The sequence below is a fragment of the Meleagris gallopavo genome, chromosome 4 (genome assembly GCF_905368555.1).
Source record: "Meleagris gallopavo chromosome 4, MGAL_WU_HG_1.1, whole genome shotgun sequence".
NCBI lineage: Eukaryota > Metazoa > Chordata > Aves > Galliformes > Phasianidae > Meleagris > Meleagris gallopavo.
Window position 1 is genome coordinate 36,023,152 of NC_139407.1, and position 26,023 is coordinate 36,049,174.

General features: G+C 39.0%; 1 protein-coding gene and 1 long non-coding RNA gene across 18 annotated transcripts in view; one reads left to right on the top strand and one right to left on the bottom strand.

The window, feature by feature from the left end:
* LOC116216567 (uncharacterized) overlaps positions 1–26,023 on the bottom strand; it is a 488,234-nt gene that overhangs the window by 411,994 nt on the left and 50,217 nt on the right. The window lies entirely within an intron of this gene.
* The window catches only part of NDST4 (N-deacetylase and N-sulfotransferase 4), a 102,710-nt gene that overhangs the window by 65,407 nt on the left and 11,280 nt on the right, over positions 1–26,023 (top strand). The window contains exons 7-9 of the mRNA XM_010709954.4: positions 19,957–20,139; positions 22,423–22,519; positions 24,250–24,373. Of these exons, the coding sequence (XP_010708256.2) occupies positions 19,957–20,139; positions 22,423–22,519; positions 24,250–24,373 (404 nt within the window). The remainder of the gene's footprint in view (positions 1–19,956; positions 20,140–22,422; positions 22,520–24,249; positions 24,374–26,023) is intronic.

A 26,023-nucleotide genomic window follows, 5' to 3' on the forward strand; every position in this document is an offset into this window, starting at 1 on the left:
TGAGCAGACACATGCATGATGAGGGAATGAGGGATGTTTAGCATGAATAGCAGCCCAGGCTCAATGGAAGCCAGTGCTGATTGGTTTCAACAGGAGTGCTCAGTTTTCAAGCCCCGAATCACTGTCCATACATCCTCTCTGCAATGATACCCATATGGCCATCATAACATCCACTAGTAGTCTAAGGAAGCAGGTTTCCGCCTCATTTCCCCCCCTCCCACCCTGAACAAGTGCGAGTACAAACACTACTTAAATAATCAAATTCTGATTAAATACTTTTTCAATTAGTTTGATTACTGAAGCACATTTCAAATTTAATTAAACGTGAGGTAGCAAATTTACAAAATAGGAATAATGTAACATAGGAAACTTTTATAGAAGGGAGAGGGTGGAAGATAATTAAGTTCTTGTTTGAGGTAAAGAAAATACATTTACATTTTGGAAAGGAAAGGAACTGGGCATCTGCTCTCCTTTCCTGATATTCAAGCACCTCCAGTGAAGGCTACTGGAAAATCCTCTATTTTTCTCTCCTGAATCTTGAGAAACACGGGGGAATCCAGAAACCCTGATCATTACCCAAAATGAAGCAATTTCAGCAAATGTATAACAAATATATATTAAGCTCATATACCAAAAATGTTTGCACTTTTGTAAAAAAATGCATCAAAAAGTAGTTAAATTAGAAAATGCCCAAGTGACATTGCATTAGGGTAGTTTCTTGAGAAACTGTCAACAGGATCTTATGATGGATTTTTTAAAATGGTTTCTACTGAATACTCTGTGGCTCAGATATATATTTTCACTCTCTAATTTATGAATCCTAGGGATGAGTCACGTCTGGCAGAGATGATTTAGTGGTATGCACAGGAGGGATAAATTCCACCAACAGACAGAAATCAAACCAACTTTCCTTTGAGTTTTAATGAAGGCTATAAGAATACCAGCCAGACCTTTCCAGGACCCAGCTAATGCAGAAGGCTGCTTGAGTCTAGAGTTTGGGGTACTTATTCTTTGCATAAACACTTCAAAGCAAAGCTCATTAAAGGTAGCAGGAAAAGTCTCAGTGAATAGATTGGGTTTGAAATAAATCTACATAGGGCAACTCTTTCAAAAGGTTTCCATCTAGCTCCCCTCTGAACAGTTTCATTCATTTGAAGGCTTTAAAACAGTAACAAGGAGCTTCAGATGTATTTAAAAATTAGAAACACACATACAATTTGGGATTGAAAATGGGACTTTACTGCAGCTATTAAGAATTTTCTGTTACTGTTCCATATAAAAAAAAAAGCAATGAAAAATTCAAATAGGATATTTTATCTCCTTTTCTAGACTAAAGCTAGCAGTTCAATCAGTGCTATGTTATTATCATTAATGCTGTTTGTTTGACAATGCTACTGTGATTTGACAGTGACATCAAAAATCAGTTAACCACAAAATTCTAATTAGGACACAGGCAGTGTCAGCATTTTCATGCCAGCACTGAGAAAACAGCAAAACCACCATAATCAAATAGAAATAAGCAAGGGAAGAAAAAAAGAAAACACATCAATTGGTCAAAAATACAACATTTTGTAAAAACTTTTGTACCTAGTCTTATTTTGATAGCAAAATTAAAACTTTCCTCCTAGGAATTACAGTTCTTATCTCTGCACTATGATAGCACACATGCCTGTATTAGTTGCACCTAGAACACAAAATAGACATAAGTTGCTAATCAAGACACTTTCAACTGAAGAATTACCCACTAGAGTGCATTCCTGCATTGCCTGGCAGCTTCCTTCCCAGCAATGAAAGCTTATTTCTGGTCATTTCTGATCTCATGCAAGCTTTCCACATGAGAACACCCACGTCCTTTGGAGGGTGTGCGTCCCACAGAGAACACACAGCCAGCATTAGCTGGCAACATGCAAACACAGCATCTCAAGTCATAGAGCATCAGAACCATTAGGAAATGCTTGTTTCAGCCTACTTGTTCTGATTTTTCTTTAGAGCACTAGACAAGAGAAATACCACAGCCTTAACATCTGAATCTAACACTACCCATCTACTTGACATCATAGAAAATTATCTGGACTCAACCTTGTAGAAACCTGATCCTTTGCAAAAAAAAAAAAAAAAAAAAAAGACATTTCTGCAGGTGTAGGGCATTCCACAGCTTCAACAGAAAAACTAAGTCAGCTTAAAGTTTTGAATGCATGGTGGGTAACTTTTTTTTTTTTTAATTTCTTGTTGTTAGGATTTTTTTGCGTGTTTTTCCTTTTTTAAGCAAACACAAATTTCCTTTTCTCCTTTCCTAAGCCTTGCCAGTTCCTTAGAAACATTTTGCAGTTCTTTGAGGTACTTTCAAAGCATTATTTTCTTAATGTTGACTTTACTGTTTCCTGTAATTATAAGAAATGCAAGAGAGATTTTATTTCAAAGAGTTCAACAGTCCAGTCATTTTCAGACATTTTTTTTTTTAGTATGTTATTCTAATTCTCATTATTTATCCAGCTTAATTTCTCCTTAGGAAAAGGTACCTTTTTAAATCCCCCTCCGTTGTTGTTTGTCACCAGCTCTGCTCCGCACTGCTTTTTTGGTTTTTTTAATTGTTTCCCTTCAGATGTCAATTCATGCACTTTTGTGCTCAAAGTGTTTGGTCCAAAGAGAAGACAAGTATACTGGCATTAAAGTCATCCTGCACCGAGGTAGCTCCTCCTCAAAGAGTTTTACTGTGATGCACCAGTTGGAGTAACATTTTTAAGGCATGCTTACAGCTGCTTCTATCATAAGCGTACAATTAATGACTATACCAATGTTATGGTATAGCAGTGTACAATTAACAAATACACAGATGTTAAGGTGTAACAGAGAGCTTAGCTATGATGTTATTACACCAAAGCAGGAAACAGAAATGATAGGTACACTCACCCGTAACCTGGGCTCACAACAGAAAACTCCAGTAGAGTGGATCTCCAGAAGAGAGCCTTCCCCACTGGCAGTCAGCTCTTAAATGGGTCTAGGAGAGGTGGAGCCAGGCTCCACCCCTTCCTGCAGCACAGGTGAATTGCCTTCACCTGTGCTCCCGTGGCTGACTGACTCATTGCTCGCCTCAGGTGATTAATCAGAGGTTCAGGCCATGATTCAGTAGCCCCATACACATAAGCTAACATGAACAAGCACAAAGCATGAATGTAGTGAGGAAGCTGGAGGAACAGATCAAACCTACTTTGCTTCAAAATGCAGTCCATGAAGACTTATAATTAAAAAAAAATAATCCTCATAGTACACTGTTCCCATACTGAAATGCTTTCAGCACCAGAAAAGCAGGTTTCTCACTAGAGAGCTTAAGGAACTCCACTGGAATTTAAATTTCTGGAGGTTTTTCCAGATCTGGGTGTCAGCCTCAGAACTAAGTAGTTCAGTCCATGTTCTCTGACCATTACCCTTTTTCAGTCTCCTGAGAAATACTGAGGCATATTTAAAGCCCACTCTTAGAAACTGTTCTGTATATCACATCTACAGCAACCTGTATATCACACCAGCAGTATCGGCAAGGTCTTCAGTATCTTTTTTCTAGTTCATCTCCTTTACTCCCCTGCTTCACAGACAATAAAGTACAGTCATAAATGTTTAACAGCCAAGATAAGCTAATAAATACAGCCCTAAATATTATCACCATTACAAACAAAAGCGAGAGTCATTTCTCCTAAAAATTCTCTTTAAACAGACAGCTTTTTATTAAGTCAGCAAGTAACAGCACAAGAGGCACCTCAGTCCAACACTAAAGCAAGAATAAGTAAACTGGGCTTTGAAAAGCCTCAGCAAGACCAACTAGCTCAAATAGAATGTCAGTTAATTGGATTTACTTGCCAGTCTGGTGCATATTGCTCTCATTTGTTGACCTTAAAAAGATGATGGATAAACCTTAATACCATCATCTCTTTTACCGCAGCATCCTTCCAAATTTCTGTTCACTTATAAACCTGCCTCAGGCCCAAAGCCACCAACCCCACCTTAGAGAAACCATCAAGTTAAGCTCAACAGAAGAAATAGCTATAGATCTTGCTGCATGCGAGGACAATGATTTGCACAATGTATGTACACAAGGCTACCTTCAAAAAGCAGAAAAGATTTCAGAAAATGAAACAAAATGGGAACCTACAATCTTAAAGTTTTCCCATCTTTGTCCAGTCAATGCTGACTGCAATGAATGAAGATTTTATGCAGGCTAAACTAGAACGTCCCTTAGAGAAATCGTTAAATTGAAGGTTTGTATCAAGGAGAAGATTATTCCTTATATCTGGTGTCTTAATTCAGAAGATGCTCCTCTCTTCCTATTCTTTCCCAGTATTTCTCCCTGGTATGGAGATGAAGTACACTGGGCTAACTTTTTTCTTATTATTGCAAGGTATTCAGTCCTCTGATGCTTCCTTTTTCATAGTTCCACTATAAACATAATTATAGATTTATATCTGCATCACCACAAAGTGCCCAGAGACAGAAGTATACTTTGCAAAAGTATGTTTTGTGCTCAAAATTAAAACAAAATACTGGCAACTGATATACCAACCCAATTTTTAATGTTGAGAAAAGTAGAAGAAAAAGGGAAAGTTAAACACCTAATAAACTGAATATTTATTTTAAGCTCTTCTTATGAATCAAACAGTCCAAGAAACTTTAACCTGAGATGAAAAGTAATATATGAATTCAGGAAAATTAGCTTTTTTTGTAGGTTGTTGAGAGTGAAATCAGACCTGTGATTGAAAGGAAACTTTGAACTCAACTCAGGAGAAGCTGCCGACTGACCCTAAACAAGGCACATTGTTATTCTAACTGCAAATGAAACATGACTGCACATCATAGAAAGGCAAATTCTTCATAAGTTTCATGGGATGCTTTTAATTTTGATGGCCACTTAAATGCATTTACAGTGAGTGTTTAGAAGTGTAAAGAGGCTACTGCTCATTTCTAGTTTGTTAGATGTAGATTCTACATTTCCCATGCGCTATACTTAGAATGATTTGTTCTTGTTTCCTGCCTTAACTCCTGAGAAGAATCACACTATTGCTTCAGAATATTAGAAGTAAATGCAAACAGGGGTTAATTCCTACCTTTCAAAGAGATCTGGGAATACTATTATGGAACATCTTGAGCATTAATAATATTTTTATTTGCTTTGTTTCACTGAGCATAACTGCAGGAAGAATAAAAAAATAACCTTGGGCTTCGTAGAAAATACAGTGCGATCCATAAGGAATTTATAACTGTTCTAATAAGGGCCATGTGAATAGATAATCTCAGCATATTTCAGGAACAGGAGAAACAAAATCCTCCCCACTACAAAAAGGTCAATACTTGTTGAGCCATCATTAGCAGCATACTGCATATGGGAGAGGGACATGCCTATACCTATTATTTTAATTACATTATGTTCTGTCTACCAACATAAAAGGGAGCTTTATTATTAACCAGCTATGTCAGAATTTGTTTTAATGGCTACAAACACATCAAACCAAGTTAATATATACAAATATAGTCAGTTCTTATTCTTTGTACTGCAACCCTCTGACCTGCATGGACAATGTAAAGACCAGTTTTACTGTGTGTAAGTGGACATTGCAGTGAAGCATAGGAGTGACCAGATGCTTGTCCCAGTTCAGAGGACCACGAGACTCCACCCCAGTAGCACACCAGCCAAGGCCACCTATATGGGCAGTGTCACTGCATGAAACAGTAGCATTTCCCTGAAGATGTGAGCGATATCTCTTCTTTATTCAGAAAGACACTTGTATCCCATGCACATTCAGAATTGCAGACACCTTCTGTCCTCCTCCTGCCACAGTCCATAGCGAAGCTCACTTTAACCAACATGCGTTAATACTGAAGGACAACATGCTACAGAAGTGCCTCTATCTACCACAGTCACCCCTTCCCCAACAGACAATTCTTTTGTAGCTAGAAGATCTATCACATTATCAGTGCTTACAGAAATACTATAATACAGACATCAAAGTTGAAACCACTTTTATCATTCAACTTCAGGTGCATGATTACATCCATTTCAACCTTGCTCAGACTTTTGAATCCTTTTTCTCCTTTAAAAATAATTCTTCCTTCATCCTACACTGTCATACCAGCTGGAAAGAGCTGGTATAGGAAAATATTATCCTATGGAAACACAAGCCTTCAGCAGCATATTTAGAAACTAATTAGCTTGAAATTGAGAGCATAAAGAAAATGTTTCTAGGATAACACATGATCTTTCTCTTTTTCTTTTATGACATTTTCCTTCTTTATGACAGTTGATACTCCACACCATACGTTTCGGTACTTTATCAGAATTACTTCTCAGCAAGCTGGGTGATGGCAGAAATAGTAATAAATGGCTGTGTGTCAACAAGAGGGTTATTGGGGAAAAAAAAAGAATCCATTGCCTTCAAGCACACACCATACAATAATTTATTAGTGTCAGGAGCAAACCTTTAAGGTAAGAATGAGCTGACTCAGAATTCTCTGATTATTGAAAATGAATCCTTAATAGAAGTAAATGGACGAGAACAAAATTTCCTTGCTCTATTCGTCATTTAAAATTAATTGAAAAGTGGCTGATTTGAGAATATTATATCCTCTAGTGAACTGAAAATGTTGTATTTTTTTCCCCTCTGAAACCAAGAGTAGAGAATTAAATTAACTCTGAGGTTTGTTTGCTTGTAGTAGGCCACCAAAATAGATTAATTAATCATCATTTATGAACACTCTATAACACACAGCAGTCAGCTCTTCATAAAAGAGCAAGAATAGCAACATGACAGTAGAACAGTTATAAAAACAAATGATAAATTTCTTGCATCTCCAATCTATATCAACTGACATGACATTTATCCCTCTGTAGTTTGAAAGAAAATATTCCAGTAAAAATACTGACTCAGTTTTTATAAGAGGACTCAGTTTAAACAGGATAATTTACAGTTGTTCCATGACAGTGTGCTACACAGGATCCTGGACAGACATTTTCATAGGGAAATTCACTCTTTCTCAGAGATTTTTACCTTCCTCTACTTGGAGAGTATGATGTGTCACATTAATGATTACAGATTAATTCCATCATTCAAAACACAATTAGGAAAATATCTATTTAAACATTTACAAAGAGAAATTTTGGAGAAACAGTCATTTATGGGCATTTATCCAAACCAGTGATCACTGTGACCATTATTTACTATCAGCAGATAGATGAGCATATTCCTCCTGAAGTTCAGCTGTCTCAGAGGATTATGTTTTAACGCACTGATCAGAAAGATAAACAGGGAAAGATGGCTGTAAATACAGTCAAAAAAAAAAAAAAAAAGCTCTGTTACTAGCTCAGGCTCTGAATTTACTGAATCCAGCCATAGCTGATAGGGTTGTTCGCATCTTTGCCCACTGTATTGAATTGTGATCTGCAAAATACTGACCTTTTTCTTCAGGTATTAAAGACACCATATGCTGAACTTATGGGTTATACGCAGTGCACTTTCAGTGCTCATGTGAATGCTTCTCTTCTTAAGGAGGCCAGCCTGTGAACCTTAAAAATATCCACAGTTACTCAGGTAACAGTTTTATTCTGCCGAGAAATACTCTTCCCTAGAAACTGAGTAGTTTGGGAACACCTCCAGGGCATAGGATGACAAGATTTAACCCCAGGTCATTGCAGAGAATATTTGATGGAGCATCCCCAGATGACATACAGCGAGTAAGTAGAAAGATCAGAGTCAAACACATAGATTGGCCTGTGCAAAACACCAGGCTCAAACACAGTGCTCATAAATATTTATTACCTCTGTTATTAGTTATTTGGCAGCCTGGCCACTGCTGGCTCCTTTCATTGAATGCCATCCAGTTATTTACACAGACTCCTGAGTGGCAATCTGCTCTTCTTATCCAAGAATCATAGCCATGCAAGTATTACATGGGTAGAGCAAACAGTCTCTTAATTATATATCATATCCTTTGGGGTCTACATAACTGAGGTTTTACATTGCTTAAAATGTAAGCATTGCATTTAAATTTCTTCAAGGTAATGGAAGAGCAGTTTATTTCCATTAAAATAAAAAGCCAAACAGGAATAAATGTTCTGACTCTTTTCCACTCACACAAGCTAAGAAGCCCCCTAAGATATTCTCCAAATTTCAGAAATAATTAGTTTCATTGCAAAGATATTAAATCTACGCTAAAAAGTGATCCCTCCTGGATTGACTGCAGTATCTACATGCTACTAAAACATGTCATTATTTAATTAGCTATCAAGCATTTAAGAACAACCATACACAAACAAAGGGCAAAGCTGATCCCTTCGCAGAAATAAGGCTAAGCAGTGGGAAAACTTAGTAAGGGTAAAGTAAAAAAGCTTCACGGCTGGCACCCAGGCTGGTTGACACTCACGGCTCCAGATTAAGCACTGAATGTATGGATCTCCCCATACATGGGCACGCAAAGCTGCTCTAAATGTATTCATTAATATCAAATCCACCAATTAATTAAACCAGTGGGTCTTTAACACCACCATCAACCCTTGCCTGGATACGTATTGTCCTCTGTAGCCCTGCTCCACATTGCAGAGTAGAATGCAGGTCGTAAGTCTCTGTGCACAGTCCTTTTCACCAGGTAACACCAGTTAAAAAATAAAAGCATAGAGTTCAGACAAAGAAATAGACAGCAGCCCCCACTTCACCATCTCCACAGAGTTGGACAGAGCTGTCCCCCCTCACCTGCCCAAACAGAGGACTGATCAAGGCCCAAGTTGTCTAACACTTTCCTCTATCGGCAGCCCTTTTCAGCCCATTCAGCTTCATGAAGAACAAGGCTTACCCAACACTCCTTCCCTTCTTCCTTTATAATATGAAATAAGGAGATTATTTACAATTATTAAAAATTTTCAGACATGCTGTGGTAAATGCAGAGCTTGTAAGAGCACTATGTAATGCTGCCTACAGCCCTCCACTCCAAGGCACTGGGAAGGACTCAGGCTAATGCTGACCCAGGATGGGCATTCACCTGCTGGCTCAGATCAACCCTTCTGCCATGACAATGCATCAGGAGAGAGTTGGGGCATTAGTAACAGTAAGGAAGGGCTATCCTTACCTCAGTGCAGTAATAGGGAGAACTTCGCATTTTGCTGTAAATAAAGCCAGTCAGCATGGGATATAGTTAGGCATCCTTGATGCCAAGGAATATTCAAATTAATTGGCACAAAATAATTGAAGCTATACTGATTTTCATCTGCAGAGGATTATAACTAAGAAGATGACAGCCTCAACTAGCATTATGTTGTTGCTTGATAGGAGTTAAAGAACACACGAAGTACACAGGCAAGGAAATGAGAAATTGATATCTATCTCCTTATACAAACTCTTTGATCATCTCTGAAATCTGAAGACTAAAACTGTCAGAGACTTCGGAGCTGTTTCTATAATGACACTTTCATTATTCCTTCAGAAAGTCTTGGTGTACAAATCTGACCTGAGACAATGGCCCACATCTTTTTTCATCTGGTTCATTTTTTAAATTTGAAGTCGGGTTTATTCTTGAGCCTAAACTGAATAGATTTTGCTTTCAGAGAGGAAGTTTATAGCTTAAGGAAACATTTTCAATAAGAAAACATAGATGGCAACAAAGAAAATCGCCGTATTGTGAAGTTCACCTAAAAATGTAAATATTTTCTTATAACAGAAGGATTTATTGCTCTAGACTTTTGCCAAGGCTTCACAGAGCTCACAGATGTAACTTGTAGCATCACATTTGCAGAGATTTCATTGGACTTCAGCCACAATTAAATGTAATGCTGATCACTTATACAAGTGTGACAAATGAACAGAAAAAGAAATCCATTTACTTTTTCCACTCTAATACAGCTCGGAACTGATTGCATAAAGTCAAAAGCATTAGGGCTATTTCCTTCCCCCCATTTTTAGTGGGGCTTTGTTTTAAGGGCATGCTGTCAGAGCCTGAAAAAGCAGTGAAAAAATAATGATTGGAATTACAAAATAATGGAGTGGAACCACCATTCCTTCATCTAGGACCACAGGCACTGGGAGTACCAAAAATATATATAACACAGGAGATGGTTGTTGTATTGAAATATGATCATGATTAATCTTTAAGTAAGAAATGAGACTCAGTAGATATTAGAAGATTAAAATAAGAAACAAGCATAGCAACTTTGCTTGCATAGGGAATAGAATAGGAAAGGACATGAATTTTCTGTTAATAATTTATGCAACCATATCAACTAAATAATGGAAAAGCAGAAAGCTTTTGTGGGTAAAAAATAATTTTACTTTTTGAATAGGGAATTCTAGAACAACATAGAAACACTACAACATTTGTACAGTTCTATCAAAGCCACGTACTACCACTGGTCAACAACATATATATAAAATATATACATATACATATATATGTGTGTATATATATATATATATATATACACATATATAACAACAATATATATATAATATATATATATTATATATTTCCTCTGTGTATATGTGTGTGTGTATATATATATATACATACACACACACACGTACACACACACACACCACTGCAATAAATAGGGGTGTGGGAAATAAAGTGCCATTCAACATTTTTGTTTTCCATTCAAGGGGAAAAGTGCTACTTCCCAAACACTGCTTTTGTTGCTTCCTTTAAAGATATCACATTTGGAAAAAATTTGATTACCCTGTGAAGAATGCTAAAAGAAAGAGATGTGAAAAGGAGAAATAGAGTAGAAGTTGTTTTTTTTTTTTAATTTTTATTTAAATGTGATTTTCAAGCACGTGGATGACTGCTTAGTAGCAGAAGGGCCATGAATATGAATAGTGCTGAATTCTAGAGAAACAATTTGTCATTATTAAAATTAGTGCTTTGTCAACACAAAAGTCTCAGTTCCAGCTTCCTTTTTGTGCTATTGCACAAACAGCTGCATTAAGGGCCCAGTATTCTGGGATTCATTATCAGTGAATGGGGCACTGGCTCATAAGGTACAAGAAAAGTCTACAATTCATAACAGGAGGCTGTCAGGATGTGAAATACATTGAACACTTGAAATTGAAAGAGGTATTTCTGTGGTCAGCCTACCATAGAGCTACTTCGTATTAGTAAATGGACACTTGACAGTTTTGCATTTCTCAGCCATGACATACCATTTATACATTCAGAAATACAACATGCTACCATCTAGATCCAATTATGAGAGCTTGCTCTTGGAGCAACTGCATAGCATTTTCCAAGCACAATAAAAAAAGACAGAAGAGCAAAATTCATTTTTCTGGGAAACATTCATGCAAGAGGAACAGAGAAGGGCAGTAAACATTACCAACTTTCTACAAGAAAGGATGCTTGCACCACTCATTTCCCAATATGCACAGCGTTGAATCTAGTTTATTTTACAAAAATTCACTCCATCTTGCTAAATTTCATTTAAGAGGCATGTAAGCAAAAGGGAAAGCTGCTTAAGATGGTGCAAAACAAGTTTTTCTTAGAGGAGGATATCTGTGCAAGACCTACCTTGACCTCCGGGCTTCCCAGCAAAGGGGTAATGCACCAGCAAAAGCAGGAGGAAGTAACCTAAGAGGAAAAATTTCTTCTACTTGTTACTGACTGTCTGTTAAGATGAGACAGAGCACACAATTTGTACAGAAGTTTTGTAAATTACTTTCACCACAAGAAGCATGGATTTATGGATAGGCACTGTTTCAAGTATTTGCATAAAGACAGACAGTGTGGCACTTTGGGACATAGTTCGCTGGGCATGGTGGCAATGGATTGTTTGGTCTAGATCTTTTCTTTGTGGTCTTTTCCAACCTTAATGATCCTATGGATACTTAATTCCCAATGTGCTGCAATACCAGGGAGGTTGGTTAGGGCACACTTTAGCTGGACGCTGGAGCACTAACAGCCCATTTTCCAATAATTTGTTCTAGATGTGGGTTATTCTCAAGCAGAAAGCAAACTTTATGATAGATATTACTGTGAAACAAAGATAGCAAGGACCTGAGTGGCTGTGGAACACAAAGCTTCTGGGAAACATGCAGAAAGAAGCCTTGTTTAATATCAGATCATGTACAAACAGCACAGCTGCAGTCTTCAGTCAGGGTGAGGGATTTAAGCCAGCTGAGGGCAGGACTCATCCTCACCCCTTAAAGGTGCAGATTTGAAGAGAAACATCAAACATTCCTGCATTCAAAGCTGCATGTTTAAGGTGAACAAAATCCTGTAGTAAACAAACGCATGCACACTAAGGACAGCACTTAGAAAGCAACTGGGCTCTGCTTAAGGAAGTCACTTTGCTCTTTGACATTCAGGAAATTCACATTCCTGATGTCTTATATACTGAGGAATTTAAGTCCCTGAGAATGAAGCTAATGGGATTTTCATAGCTACCTGGATGTTGTGAGCATGATGTGGATCACTCAGCCAGGATGAAAGTCCCACTAGAGTTCTGCATCTTTGGCAAACTTCTCCTTTAAGCTGCATCTACACTGGAAGATCTACAGCGGTTCACAGTTCTCTGGGTTGATCCTCCCAAAAAGGCAAATATAAGTTGCTGGCTTAGAGCAGACCAGCATCCTAATGTCCTCTAGAGACAGGTAAGCAGCCGTTGCTCAAAAACTTGCAGCCAGAAAAGCAGACCAAAGGCATGAACTCTGCTGCAACCATTTCCTAGCAAGATACTGCAATTTTTCTGGCACTGCAGTAGTACAGAGTCACAACCAAGGAGCCTGGATACAAGCCTGAACATAAGGTGACATGGCTGAGTTCTTATAGCTGAGGCTCTGTATTTTTTCAGTATACTTGATGCTGTTTGTAGGCAAAAACACACCACAATTCCCATATCCAGGTATGCTACCGTGGACAGACTTTCCTGTGATGCTTTATCATGGTGCTTAGCATAAGCTCCTTGTTGATGTTGAGTTAAAAGCTTCTAAATCTAATCATCTTTATACCCTTGCAGTATAAACTGGAAGATTTACCCAGAAACTCAAATATGTAATACAGTACAGCATTGCCATGAGTTTGCATATTGCTAATAATTCATTAGCTTTACAAAATATTTCTGCTGGGCACTGTGACAACTCTTCTCACTCTCATTCTGCATGTCACTAAACTAAGCAATTGTTAACATTAAAAAAAATTCAACCAATGTGTGTTACTCAGGTACATTATAACATAGCTGTGAGTGCTTTTTGTTAAGACTACACTAAGTTTTGCACTTACAAAAGTAAATAAACATCCAGATTATACATAAATAGGTACGTGGGCTGTGCTTACGGACAAAGGGCATTAACTTGAAGTACAGAATGCAGTTTCTGTGCATTTCAAAGCACAAGTTTCTATTTAATAATTTTGAAACGAGCTTCTCACCCTACTAGCTAATCCAGATATCACTTTACACTCCTTTCCCAAAGTGCTCCCCTAGAGGTCTGCACTCACACTGATTACTCATTGCTTGTGAGATGCTGCCTTTTTAATTAGCCTGGCCAGCTCTCCAAGGGAAGAAAAATGTGTTGTCACCTGACTGTGCTTAGAAATACAGCAGGAGCTGCCTGTTCCCTGCTGGAGCAGCCAGGAACTGTTTGAGAGCTGCTGACAGCTTCTCTGCTCTGGAGGAGCAGCCCGCGTGCTCAGCTGTCGTAGGTCACAACGGTTCAGGTTTGTTAATAACAGACTACCCAAATATTATGACTTAGAAGCAGAAAAGATGGTAAATAACCAGATGTAGATACTGTTGGATCATGTCAGATGGAGATGTAAAACATTCTCAACAGTTTTGTGTGTTAATTTTTCTGCCATTAACTATTTTAGTTGAAGTTGATACTGATTTTATATTATCCATTGCTCCCAAACAACAGAGCAGAACAAAGTAAAGCATCCATGCCCCAGTGAACCAAACGAAGTAAAACTTGCATCAACTGAATTAAAAGCACTACCAAAAGTAGAGAATCCACCAAAGGCACAGAAAAATGATCCACCAGCTCTGCTTCTGCTTTCCCTTGGACCCCACCTGCTCCCTAGAGAAGTACTCAAAAGAATCTTCTTTTATTGTTAGCAACCTTAACTGGGATTGTTTAGTTTGGAGAAGAGGAACTCAAGGGAGACTTTATTGCCTTCAAGAACTCACTGAAAGGAGTCTCTTCTCCCAGTGAACAGCAATAGGACAGGACAGAATGGCCACAAGTTGTGCAGAGGAGGCTCAGGTTGGATATTAGGAAGAATTTCTTCTGAGAAAGGGTGGTCAGACACTGGAACAGGCTGCCCAACGAGGTGGTGGAGTCACCATACCTGGAGGTGCTCAAGAAAATAAATGTTGCACTGAGCAACATGGTCTAGAGCAGACACAGGCATGGGTTGACAGTTGGACTAGATGATCTTCTTGGTCTTTCCAACCTTAACGAGTTTATGAACATTCTATTTCCATCTCCCCACCCAAGTCTAACAGAATAAAAACATGATTTATCCTCTAGCATTGTACATTAACTGCACAGTTACTCTGAAAAAATTAGGACCACTGTTGTCCTCAAACATCTTTCTTACAGAAAAGTTACAATCTACTTGAATTGTTAACAGAGTAGGTAACAGAAAATAAGAGGAAAAAGAATTCTAACTAATGTAAAAATAGAATCATAGAATCACCAAGGTTGGAAAAGACCATCATCTCATCCAACCACCCATTTACCACCAATATTGCTCAGTAAACCACGTGTCCCAAAGTGCTACATTTACACAGTTCTTGAATACTCCCAGGGACAGTGATTCCACCACATCCATAGACAGCCTATTCCAGTTCCTAACCGCTCTTTCAGACAAGCTTTTCCCTAATATCCAACCTGAACCTCCCTGGTACAACTTGATGCTGTTCCCTCTCATTCTGGGAGAAGATACTGACAACCAATTCACCACAACCTCCTTACAGGGAGATGTAGAGTGCAATATGATCTCCAGTGAGCCTCCTCTTCTCCAGAAGAAGCAATCCCAGATCATAACTTCCATCCAGCCTGTAGCCTACATCTCTCCATTCATTCTCATTTAATACAGGTATAAATAGGATGCTTCTGGAAGATACGTGTGGGTCACCTTACACAGAGGGACCAGTACAGTTGTAGCATTCCCAGCAGCTGCTCTTGCCACACTCTTGGGTTGTAACTCCAGCATCCCAGATGGGGCCAACTGGTCCTGCATCTATTTGAACAGCTACAGTATTGAATAACAAAAAGCAGGACTAAAGATTGCATATTTTATATATCTGCATAGAAGCTAAAGTTATTGTCATGAACCGCCCTTAAAGCAGCTGTTGGGAAAGAGGACTGCATATTAACTCATTTCTCCCTAAATGGAGGACAGATTTAAAAGCAATCTCATTGACTTTGAAATGCTGACCCCAGGTATATGTTACTTAGATATATACAGAGAAATCCAGCCTTTCAAAATGAACCTGACAGCAATCCTCTTCTTCAAAAGAGACAGTGCTCATCTTTCTGTCCAGCAGATATGGGGGTGGATAAAAGGTTATCTGGTTTCCTATTCCAAATCTTTCATTAGCCTCCCAATTAATTCTTTGCAAATCATACCATCCCCTCCGTGTCTCAATTTTTTCCACCAGCAAAATGTAAATCTCAGCATACTCTATTCCTATGAAAGATTTTGAAAACCATAGCTTTCAGCTAAAAAGCTGCAGAAATTTCTTATCTGCATACAATAAAATGAGAGATTAAAAAATAAAGGGAATGCTTCAATTAAAAAAAGAGCCCTGACTAAAGAGGAGGGAAAGTGATTTTGAGGAATATGTACTGTGGAGCATGAGAGGTACGCAGCAAGCAAGACCTAATCAGAGGGCAGATGGCAGAAAGAAGAAAAAAACTTTTTTTTACTTAAACTTTCAGCATTCTTCCCTTTCAGATCTCAAATTATTAGCGATCCCAGTTACAGGAGCAAAGGGAGAGGTGAACTGCCAAAGCTAAAGAGATATTGCATTGGTACAAACTAAAGAATCATTTGAGTATTGCTCTCCTACATGTCTGTGCTCTAGCATAGCACAGAGGAAAACAACCAGCAAAGTAATTCACAACCAATCCTGTCTCACATATCTTGGTGTCAATAGATTGTATGTCAATAGCAAGGGCTTGTACTCAGCTCTTCTCTGCACATTTGTCTGATACACATTGCTTATGCTAGTTTAACCCTAAGAGTAATGCCATGCAGCCAGGTCCTTTCCCAAAGCCCCCAGGAATCTGAAGTAATTTATTGCCTTTATACTACACTGCTGCACAAGCAGTATCATACCTCTCTCTGAAGAGCATTACCCCATCATGATGAAGTACTGGCTGCTGGTTGTTGTCAGCCTGTGTTCTATCTTGCTTTTTGTCATGGGGAGTGCAGAAACATGGTCTTTTCTCTTTTATTCTCCAGTTTTGATCTGAGCACTATGAGAAGAGATATTAAGCAGTTTTCACTGGTTTCCTCACTCCTGCCCACAAGGCTGATTCCTGATCCCTCCTGTGTCAATCAAAACAGCACAACAAAGACAGCAAAGCAGTGCAACTCTGTTGTGCAGCACAGTACCAGCCCCAAGGCATACAGCAGCATTGTGCTTGCTCAGCACATTTCTCTGTATTGACGCATCAGCAGGAAAACACAGCTTTGTGTCCATCCATGCTCTAAATATGAACGGTTAATAACCATCCACATTTCTCTCAAAATATTTGGAAACAGCAAAGAATCAGATATGGTTTCATCGGTGCACAATACATCAGATTCATACCCACTTCAAATAATATCAGTGGAGCAAAAGAAATCAAGAGGTATCTAAGGTATCTTGCCACCATAAAGAGTGATACAAGGATCTTCTAGACTGTACAGAAGCCTAATGAAACTAAATGACTAAAATAAGCTGAAACCCATCTTCTAGGTATACTGTTACACATACACATTCACACAAGTTCAAGTATAAATAAACAAAATAGCAATTATAGATTTATGTGCCTACATTATTTGCTGCAATAACATTAAATTGCTGCAATAATGTTAAATGCCATTTAGGAACACCTTGACACTCAAAAAAAAAAAAAAAAGATCTTAGAGACAAGATGATCTTCTCTATCAAGATTTCCTATAAGGGTTTGCTTTTTCATCACTTCTCAATAGTTTGTATGAAGTACTTATCACATTTATAGGACCAGAAGTGTAAACCAGAAAGGACACACTTGTACTTTGTTTTTTTGTTCCTTTTGTCTGTACTGGGAATAGGGAAGCAGGGGGAAAAGGATCAGCAGACTGGAAATTCAAAGGAAAAGATACAACATCTTGTTTATAAGTTTCTTGGGTACAGCATATGGGAAAGCACGAAGTCTGGGGAAATTTAATTGTTTGGCTTTGTTAAATATTTTCAGTCACATGATACATAGGCACTGAACTCCACCAAATCAGGTGGAAGGAAAGGCAATAATCTAATTTTTTCTCAAAGATGGCTCAGAACAGAATATGAGCAAAGAATAAGTTTCCTTGCATGGAGTAGAGCTGCACTGTGCAAACACGCTGCAAATAGGCCATGAGGGATAACTTCTCTTAAGCTCCACTAATCTTCACCTTAGAGAAGTACTAAAATCCTCATAAATAATATAACACATTAATGGGTAGGTTTTTAAACGTTGTGGTCTGCCACTTAAAAAGCACTAGGGTAGCAGAGCACAGTGGTAGAAGTGGGAAGTATGTGGCTTGTTATCCTGGGGTTAACTTGGAAGGCAGAACAGCACACTGCATTATGGCCACAACGTATGGAGCCAAAGCTCAAGCTGACCTCAAACAATAGCAGCCCAATCCTTCTCTTCCATACCTAGGTCGTAAAAATATTACACAAACAGTTCCCACCTTCAGGACAGAGACAGAAATCTCACTAACCTGAGCATACCAGATCTCCTACTACAGCTCTGAGAAAGGGAAAACATACCTATTCTCTCTCTTCTTATAGCCCATATGGGACTTTGTAAGCTCACACCCAATGCCATGAGCCTTCAGCTTTGCTATCAGTTCCCCTTCCTAATCATCCAAAAAGAGACTCATCTGGCCTTAGGTATCCAGTAATAAAGCAAACAGCTTATGAACTAGGAGTCCCTACTGCTGGTGACTAATCTCTTCCAATTCAGGTGTTCCAGAACCTAAAAGGTCCCACAAGATGCATACACAGAGTTGCATCTTAGCCTAACACAGGTAGCCTAAAAGGTTTAGCACACTGGTCATTTCTCTTATCAGTCTTCAACCAAACACTTCCAAGGCTTTACAACCCAGCTCCATAACCTAAAACGAGGCATAAAAAAGCTAAGAAATGGAGTGCTGAGCCTATGCCCCTCTTCTAAGTCCAGACCAACCTGAAAGCAAATGGTTTGTGAGCTGCATAGTGCATGTGAGCCGGCTGTGTAAAGCAAGAACAGAACATATTGTCAGTGTGGTGGAAACCTGATCCTTTCACAGGCTAACGTTTGCTGCCCAGCATTGTTCTTTTTCTTCATTAAGGGTCTGGCTCAGGCCACTTTTTGCTTTTGAGCTTCAGGAGTTCAGTGTAGCATGAAGAAATGCTCCCATTAAAGGTCATCCATAAATACCTCTCATATGGAGATATCTAAACTTCACATAAAGGAGATCTTTATATGTAAGGAAACATTGCCCTTGTATGAATTCTTCATCTGTCGCAGTTGTGATAGGTACACAAGACTTGAGGAAAAGTGAAATACTCTTATGGACTCTGGGTGCATTACCAGCTGACCACTGAGTACACAAAGCCAGTGCTCTATTTTACCTTTCCCAAAATTCTTGCATTGAGTTAGGATGGCAAAATGCCATTTTTCCCCATCACCATATATTTTGTGGTTTGCTGTAAACTATCATTATAACTGTAACTTTTACTTCACATTAAGGCCTCCTTAAAGTATGATTTGGTTATATATATATATATATATACATATATATATATACACACTAGTTATAAATATGATGACGGTATAATTAGATTCTATTGTCACTGTGCACCATATCCGAAGCCAATGTACCGAGCAAAACAGTTAAGTAACAATACCCTATTTTTGACAGCATCTTCAGAAAGCTAAATAATCACAATCTACAGATAAACTGGGCCTTTGCAGCACTGAAACTGAGTTTAATCACCTCATATAAAGAAAATACAGGGAAATATATTCTGCACATTATTCTTACAAATTCTTCTCTTTATCCCTGGGAAATAAATGATGAGATCTACAAAGCAAATTTCTCCACATGAAGGAGAACTATAAAAAGACTGATAAACAGACAGAAGTTTTACTGCCTTCAAGAAGAAATCAATGGCACTGATATTTAGTTGAGATATTATAATCTATAAATGCTTGAAAGTTTTACATTTCAGAATTTTTTTGTCAAAGTGGCCAACCCAGTTGGAGGAGACAGTCTATTTGTCAGATTTTAGTGTTAGTGGTGGACTCAGTTTGAATGAGGCAGACAATTAGTCAGATTTTAGTGTTAGTCCTGCAAATGGCAGCTCTGAAATTAATGCTTTTCTGAGATGCAACAGCTGGTGCTCCAGGAAGCTGGTGGTGGGCCCAGCCGCATGTGTGACTTGAACTCATAGGCCCTGGTGCGGGGATGAGGAAACAAGCAGGGGTTGTGCAAGAAACAACTTTGATGCAGTTTGACAAAAGAAATCAAAATGGAAGAATAAAGAATCCCTGAACACATCTCCTGAACAGAGACAGGTAGTCTTTGAGGTGAGAGGGTGGATTTTGAAGACATGGCACATATGCAACTGTGTCTAGACATGAAGCTGGCAGAGAGGTTGGGAAGTAGGATTGACTTAACATTTTCCTCTTCTGTTGTTTTTGAGTGGCTGTGAGACAGTTTGCAAAGCGCTATTCCTGCCCTTGCTCTGACTGAAAGGTTTCTCTGCTCTCCCAGATCAGCATCTTCATGACCCATTTGTCTAATTATGGGAATGACCGCCTGGGGCTGTACACCTTCTCAAACCTGGCCAACTTTGTGAAGAGCTCGACCAACCTGCAATTGCAGACACTGCCACCCATCCAGCTGGCACACAAATACTTCGAGCTCTTCCCTGAGCAGACGGACCCCCTTTGGCAGGTAATGTCCTGACCTCTCCCTGCCTCCAATTACATTGCTTGTCAAAAAACGAATCTGTTCCTGTAAAAATAATAATGAAAAAAAGTAAAGTGCCTGCTTCAATTTAAAAAGTTATTTTTCAACTCACCTCAAATCAGGCACATTAAAAGCAACTACACAAGTGAAAGCTTCTTCCCCTCTTATCTGCAAGTTTGCTGATGCATCACAACGTGTTAACTAGTTACAGGGCACTACCAGCAAGATGAGTGCAGACTGCCTATAGCAAGTGGTACCCCAAGGCAAACAGCACGTGTTCATTGTGCCCATCAATGGAAGCAGTTACAAGGATTTCATGCCACTTGAACCTCCTTCACCAAAGAAACAAGAAGGGAGGGAATGGGCTGTTTTAGGAAAGGAAAAGGGTTTCCACACAGTCCACAAATGGCTGTTTTCTATCTCTGTTGCAAATGCATGACAGTGCTGCTTATAATCTCTACGCTGTAATTTCCCAATCATTGTTGTACATGTCTGGCTCTTCTCTTATTCAGAATGTGATGTGCAACACTTTTAGCTATGTAGGCTTAAATCCAGTGACACAGTTGAGATCCAAGCAGTTTTATCAAGCTTATGCCCATACAAAGGAGTAGAAAATCTTGCTATTATTTTTGGCCCAGATGCAAAAAAAGCATAAATCGACAATATTCCCATTGAGTTTAGTGGAGCTGCAGTGATTCACATCATTTAATGATTTTCTCCTTTATATTTTGCTAACTTTTTTCATTAGCAAACTATATCTTCTATTACCAGCAAAAGCAAGGATCCATATGATAAGTCCTAACCTTTCTTCTTGTGGGGTCTTTTGTCACACATTTTTATTTTGCATTCATGGGCAGTAAAAAGATAAGAAGATGATGAGTAATATCCCACATTTCTATTCTGCCTTCCTTTTGGGTTCTTATGTAAATTTAAAATTGGTACTAAGAGTACTATGCATCTGAAACCATTTCATCACCTTTGAAAGTAATGCCTCAAAGCTATTCAAACAGAGGTTTCCATTTTAACTTCAAATGAAAACTTGATTAAATCAATGGTTTAATATTTCTTTTCTTTTTCTTTTTTTTTCCCTAATGACTGAACTTAATCCTCAGTCATGTAAAACCATTACACACACATTTAATTTTTGTCAAAGGGACAACACACATGCTTGCCTAAATGCCCATAGGCTCTGAGCTGATGAAAAGCACCAGGCTAATGGAGAGAGTAGTCTTACAATAGTCTTGTAAGGTGTGGATTTTGAAACCAATCTTTCCAGATTTTGCAGAGCTGTTCAGTTTTCCTGATTTCACTGGGGCCTCTGTAAGGACCAGTCCTGAATGGTATCAAGGAACTTAGTCTCTATATACCTGGAAATTCTGGTGCCCAGTACAATGGACGGATTTCTAGGGATTCCCACCAATTACCTCAATATCTGTGAGGAATAAACTCTTATGGGGAAATATCACAGAATCATAGAATGAATCATGTTGGAAGGGACCTCAGAGACCATCTAGTTCAAACTCCCTCTGCCGTGGGCAGGGCTGCCACCCAGTAAATCATGCTGGCTGGGGCCCCATTACAACCTGGCCCTGAGCGCCTTCAGGGATGGGGCATTCCACAGCTTCTCTGGGCAGCCTGTGGCCACCTTCTGCATAAAGAATTTCCTCCTAACATCTAACCCACATCTTCCCTTTTAGTATTGGAAAGCTCCCTTTAAGTACTGGAAGGCCACAATGAGGTCTCCCCAGAGCCTTCTCTTTCTTTGGACTGAACTAGCCCAGCTTCCTCAACCTTTCTTCATAGGACAAGTGCTCTAGTCCACTGACCATCTCTGTGGCCCTCCTCTGCACCCACTTCAACAGCTCCACATCCTTTCTGTACTGGCAGCCACATGCCTGGACAGAAGACTCCAGATGGGGCCTCACAAGAGCAGAATAGAGGGGAACAGTCACCTCCCTTTCCCTTCTGATTGCCCCTCTGTGGATGCAGCCCAGAATACAGTTTGCCTTCTGTGCTGCAAGCATGCATTGCTGGTTCTTGGCAAGCTTTTCACGTCCTTTTCAGCAGGGCTGTTCTCAATGAGTTCTTCTTTCAGTCTTTACACATGTCTGAGATTGCTTCAACCCAAGTGCAATACCTTAGGTTTTTACTATTTTGTGTAAGGCTCTGGTATAAGTGTGTAAGATTTAGATTCTGCAAAGTCTCATGTGTGCAAAATGTTTAGGATATCTCTGGCATGATGTGCCCAACTCTGTTTTTTTTCTTCAGAATCCATGTGATGACAAACGACACAGAGATATTTGGCCCAGAGACAAAAGTTGTGACCACCTACCCAAATTTCTAGTGATAGGACCCCAGAAAACAGGTAAGAAACAATGAATGTGTAGTCTAAACCAAATCCCAGATTTGTATCTATGTGTGTAAACTGTGACCGTTTCCCTGCTGTAGAAAATGCATTCCTCATCCATATAGGATTCAGGTAGTAACTCCTCCACCACTAACAAAGAGAGAGAATGGGGTGAATGGTAATATTGCATTCTCTTTCCACTACTAGCCATTGCTACCAGAAGAATGCTAAGGGAGTAGCACCAAAATTTCCCAGCAGTCTTATTCTAATGGGTATTATCAGTCTTTCCCAATGCTGTATTTATTTGAACAGGGAAGGCTCAGATTACAATTTACTTGTTGCCTTCAATTATGGTTTTCTTTCCAAAAACTGAAGACACTATAAGGTGTGAGGATAGATTATTTTGGCAATAATTCGAGTTGATTTGCTTTTGGGAAGAAGCATGAGCTCATCCCCATTTGCAGGAGGGATTGGGCAGCACTGGCTCGGTGCTCAGATGCTCTCCAGAGCTGGCTCTTGCTGGCAGCCAAAGGGTGGAAATCCCAGCATCTCTATGAAAACACAGTTGCTGATGGCAGCCTCATCCAAGCCACAAGCAGCTATGTGTTCACCTGCCTTGTGCACAGATGTTGAAGTAGAGTGTTGTGGCACTTTCAAAGCTGGCACTTGGCTGTGCACATCTAATTTCACTGCTGACTTCCACCCACTGGTAATAAGACAGTGCAGGAGGAGGCAGTGTAAACATTCGCCATAAAGAAATATGCTGTCAGGGTGCTGTAAGTTAAGTTTGTTATTAAGTTCTTTGACAAATTGTTTCCTCACTGTTTGAGACCCTAATTGCCAGTCAACACATTTACCTCTTTGCAGGGCTCCTCTGGGGGTCTCAGCATTATTTAAATTGAGCCACATATTCCCACTCCCCAGCTAGCTGTTACTGTTGTTGACATATTACAGAAAGTGGATACTGAGGCAGGGCAATGAATCAATAATCCAAGATTATATAGACATACTGTGACAGTGGCAAAGAGACAGAAGGTCTTGATTCATAGTCCAGTGATAGCTTGTATAGCATAAAATCTTTGAAGAGTAATTTGGAAGACATATTCTCCAGAGATTTCACTTTGTATTGAATAACATTTCTGTTTCTTTGTGGTTTTGTTTTTTTTTTAAACTAACAAATAACAACAAAAAAGTATGAGGATTTTAAAGTACACTTATTACTTGTAGGTTTGTTGACAGGTAGACCATGCAGATAAAATACACTATGCCTCCTTGATAGACCTTTTATTCCTCAATAGCAGACCCCCCCCCCCCAGGAGAAATGCACAGTGGAAAAAAGTGCTGTTCAGGAAACAAGAGAAGCACAATCACACAATTACTACTTTGGAAAACTTTTGTGCATGTAAACAATTTAAAAACAAACATGTTCAGGCCAAATTTTATCACTGGGTTAACAAAGCCAAGGAAGCAATGTCACCAACAAGAGTATCATTACTGCCTCAGAAAGCAGAATTCAGAATCCAGAAATGGGAACAGCTTAAGAAGCACAGAAAAAATTTGCACGTATTCCCCACTTCATCCGAAAGTTACTTGTGCCTACATACCCCTTTCACAAATAGGCAAGGGAAATCTTTCTAATTTTCCAGTATATCTCAGTATGAACTGAGGCAGAAGTACTTTCTTATACCAATTAAGTCAATGGTGGTTTTTTTTATGTATCCTAATGACATCTCTTTGCATTTTTGTAGGAACAACAGCACTTTATTTATTTCTTCTGATGCATCCTTCTATTATCAGTAATCTCCCAAGCCCAAAAACTTTTGAAGAAGTTCAGTTCTTCAATGGGAACAACTATCACAAAGGAATTGACTGGTAAGAAAAAATACTCGATACTGGATTAATTTGTTATTCTTGGCATTATCAGAGAGAATGAGAACCTTACTTCTAATGATAGGACATGTAATCACATCATAGAATCATCATAGAATCATAGAATGGCCTGGTTTAAAAAGGACCACAATGATCATCTAGTTTCAACCCCCCTGCTATGTGCAGGGTCACCAAGCACTAGACCAGGCTGCCGAGAACCACATCCAGCCTGGCATTGAATGCCTCCAGGGATGGGGCATCCACAACCTCCTTGGGCAACCTCTTCCAGTGTGTCGCCACCCTCTGTGTGAAAAATCTCCTCCTAATATCTAACCTAAGCTTCCCTGTCTCAGTTTAAAACCATTTCCACTTGTTCTATCACAATCCATCCTTGTAAACAGACGTACCCCCTCCTGTTTATACACTCCTTTCAAATATTGAAGGCCACAGTGAGGTCTCCCCCAAAGCTTGGTATCTTGGTCTCTTGTCCAAGCTAAAGCAACTTTTCTTCATAGGAGTATTGCAGTAACAATTTTCTTATTCTATTCACAACAGCAAGCACAGTTACGATGGCTGTTTTCTGAATAACATCTCTGTCTTCTCGTAACTACGTATTTTGAAAGGGATGAATTATACTTTTTTTTTCCCAGTATTTTTAATTAGGTAAAATTTGGCTTCTCATGAGAAGAAAAAAAGCTCTCCATAAAGATTTTCAGCTGATTCTCCTCTCATAAATTTTAAACATTGCTTTTATTGTTTTCGGTTAAGAAAAAAATTTTGTAAGTATTTTGTTTCCATGGGGAATGGCACTCCACATCTTTATACGAAAACCAAAATACAAGACAAACATCACATTATACAGAAACAGATCAATCTTTTCCGAGTTGTCGTGAAAAAGGAGGAGAAAGAAATACTTCTCATTCATTTTTCATAGTGTGTAAGCGAAGAGCTCACACATAGATATCACAGAGTATATGGTATACTACACAAGAGTGGGATGAGCAGGGCTGGTGAATCAGGGCTTGGCTCCCAGGATGGCAGGGCTGAAGTGCTGTGGATACCCATCAACCAGCCTTTATTCCCTAAAAACTATGTGAGACTGTGAGTCTCTCCTCTGCAGCACTGTGCACACAAAGAAGCTGGTCCTGCTGAGATGTGTTCTGGCACATTTCACTGGGATTGGCTGCTAGGCTCAAATGTCAGTAGAGTTTTGTGCAGAGGGTAAGGTCCCACACACTTTGTTTCAGTAGAAAGTTCTTAAAAACAGCCTGCCACATCAAAACGGAAGTTTCTGGAGTACTCAGCCAAACTAATAAGACCAAAAAATGCATCCATTTGAATTCTCCAGTCTTTGGATTAAACTTCCGATGCTATTCATTTTTACTTCAAATCAATTTTCAATAGAAAAGATCATCAAAGCCAAAATTTGAAATCTTGCTTTCTGAAAATGGCTAAAATATTTGTCAGTTCAAAGATGAAACTTTTCAACAATGTTAAAACTAAACAGTTTGCATTTTGCAGCTTCTCTCCTTTTTTTTCTCTGGCTAAAAGTGAACAGGCAAAAAATTTCCTTGTGACACTGAACTTATTAGAAAAACCCCATTCATCAAAGGGAAAACTGAATTACCTGACTTCATGGAGGATTTAGCTATT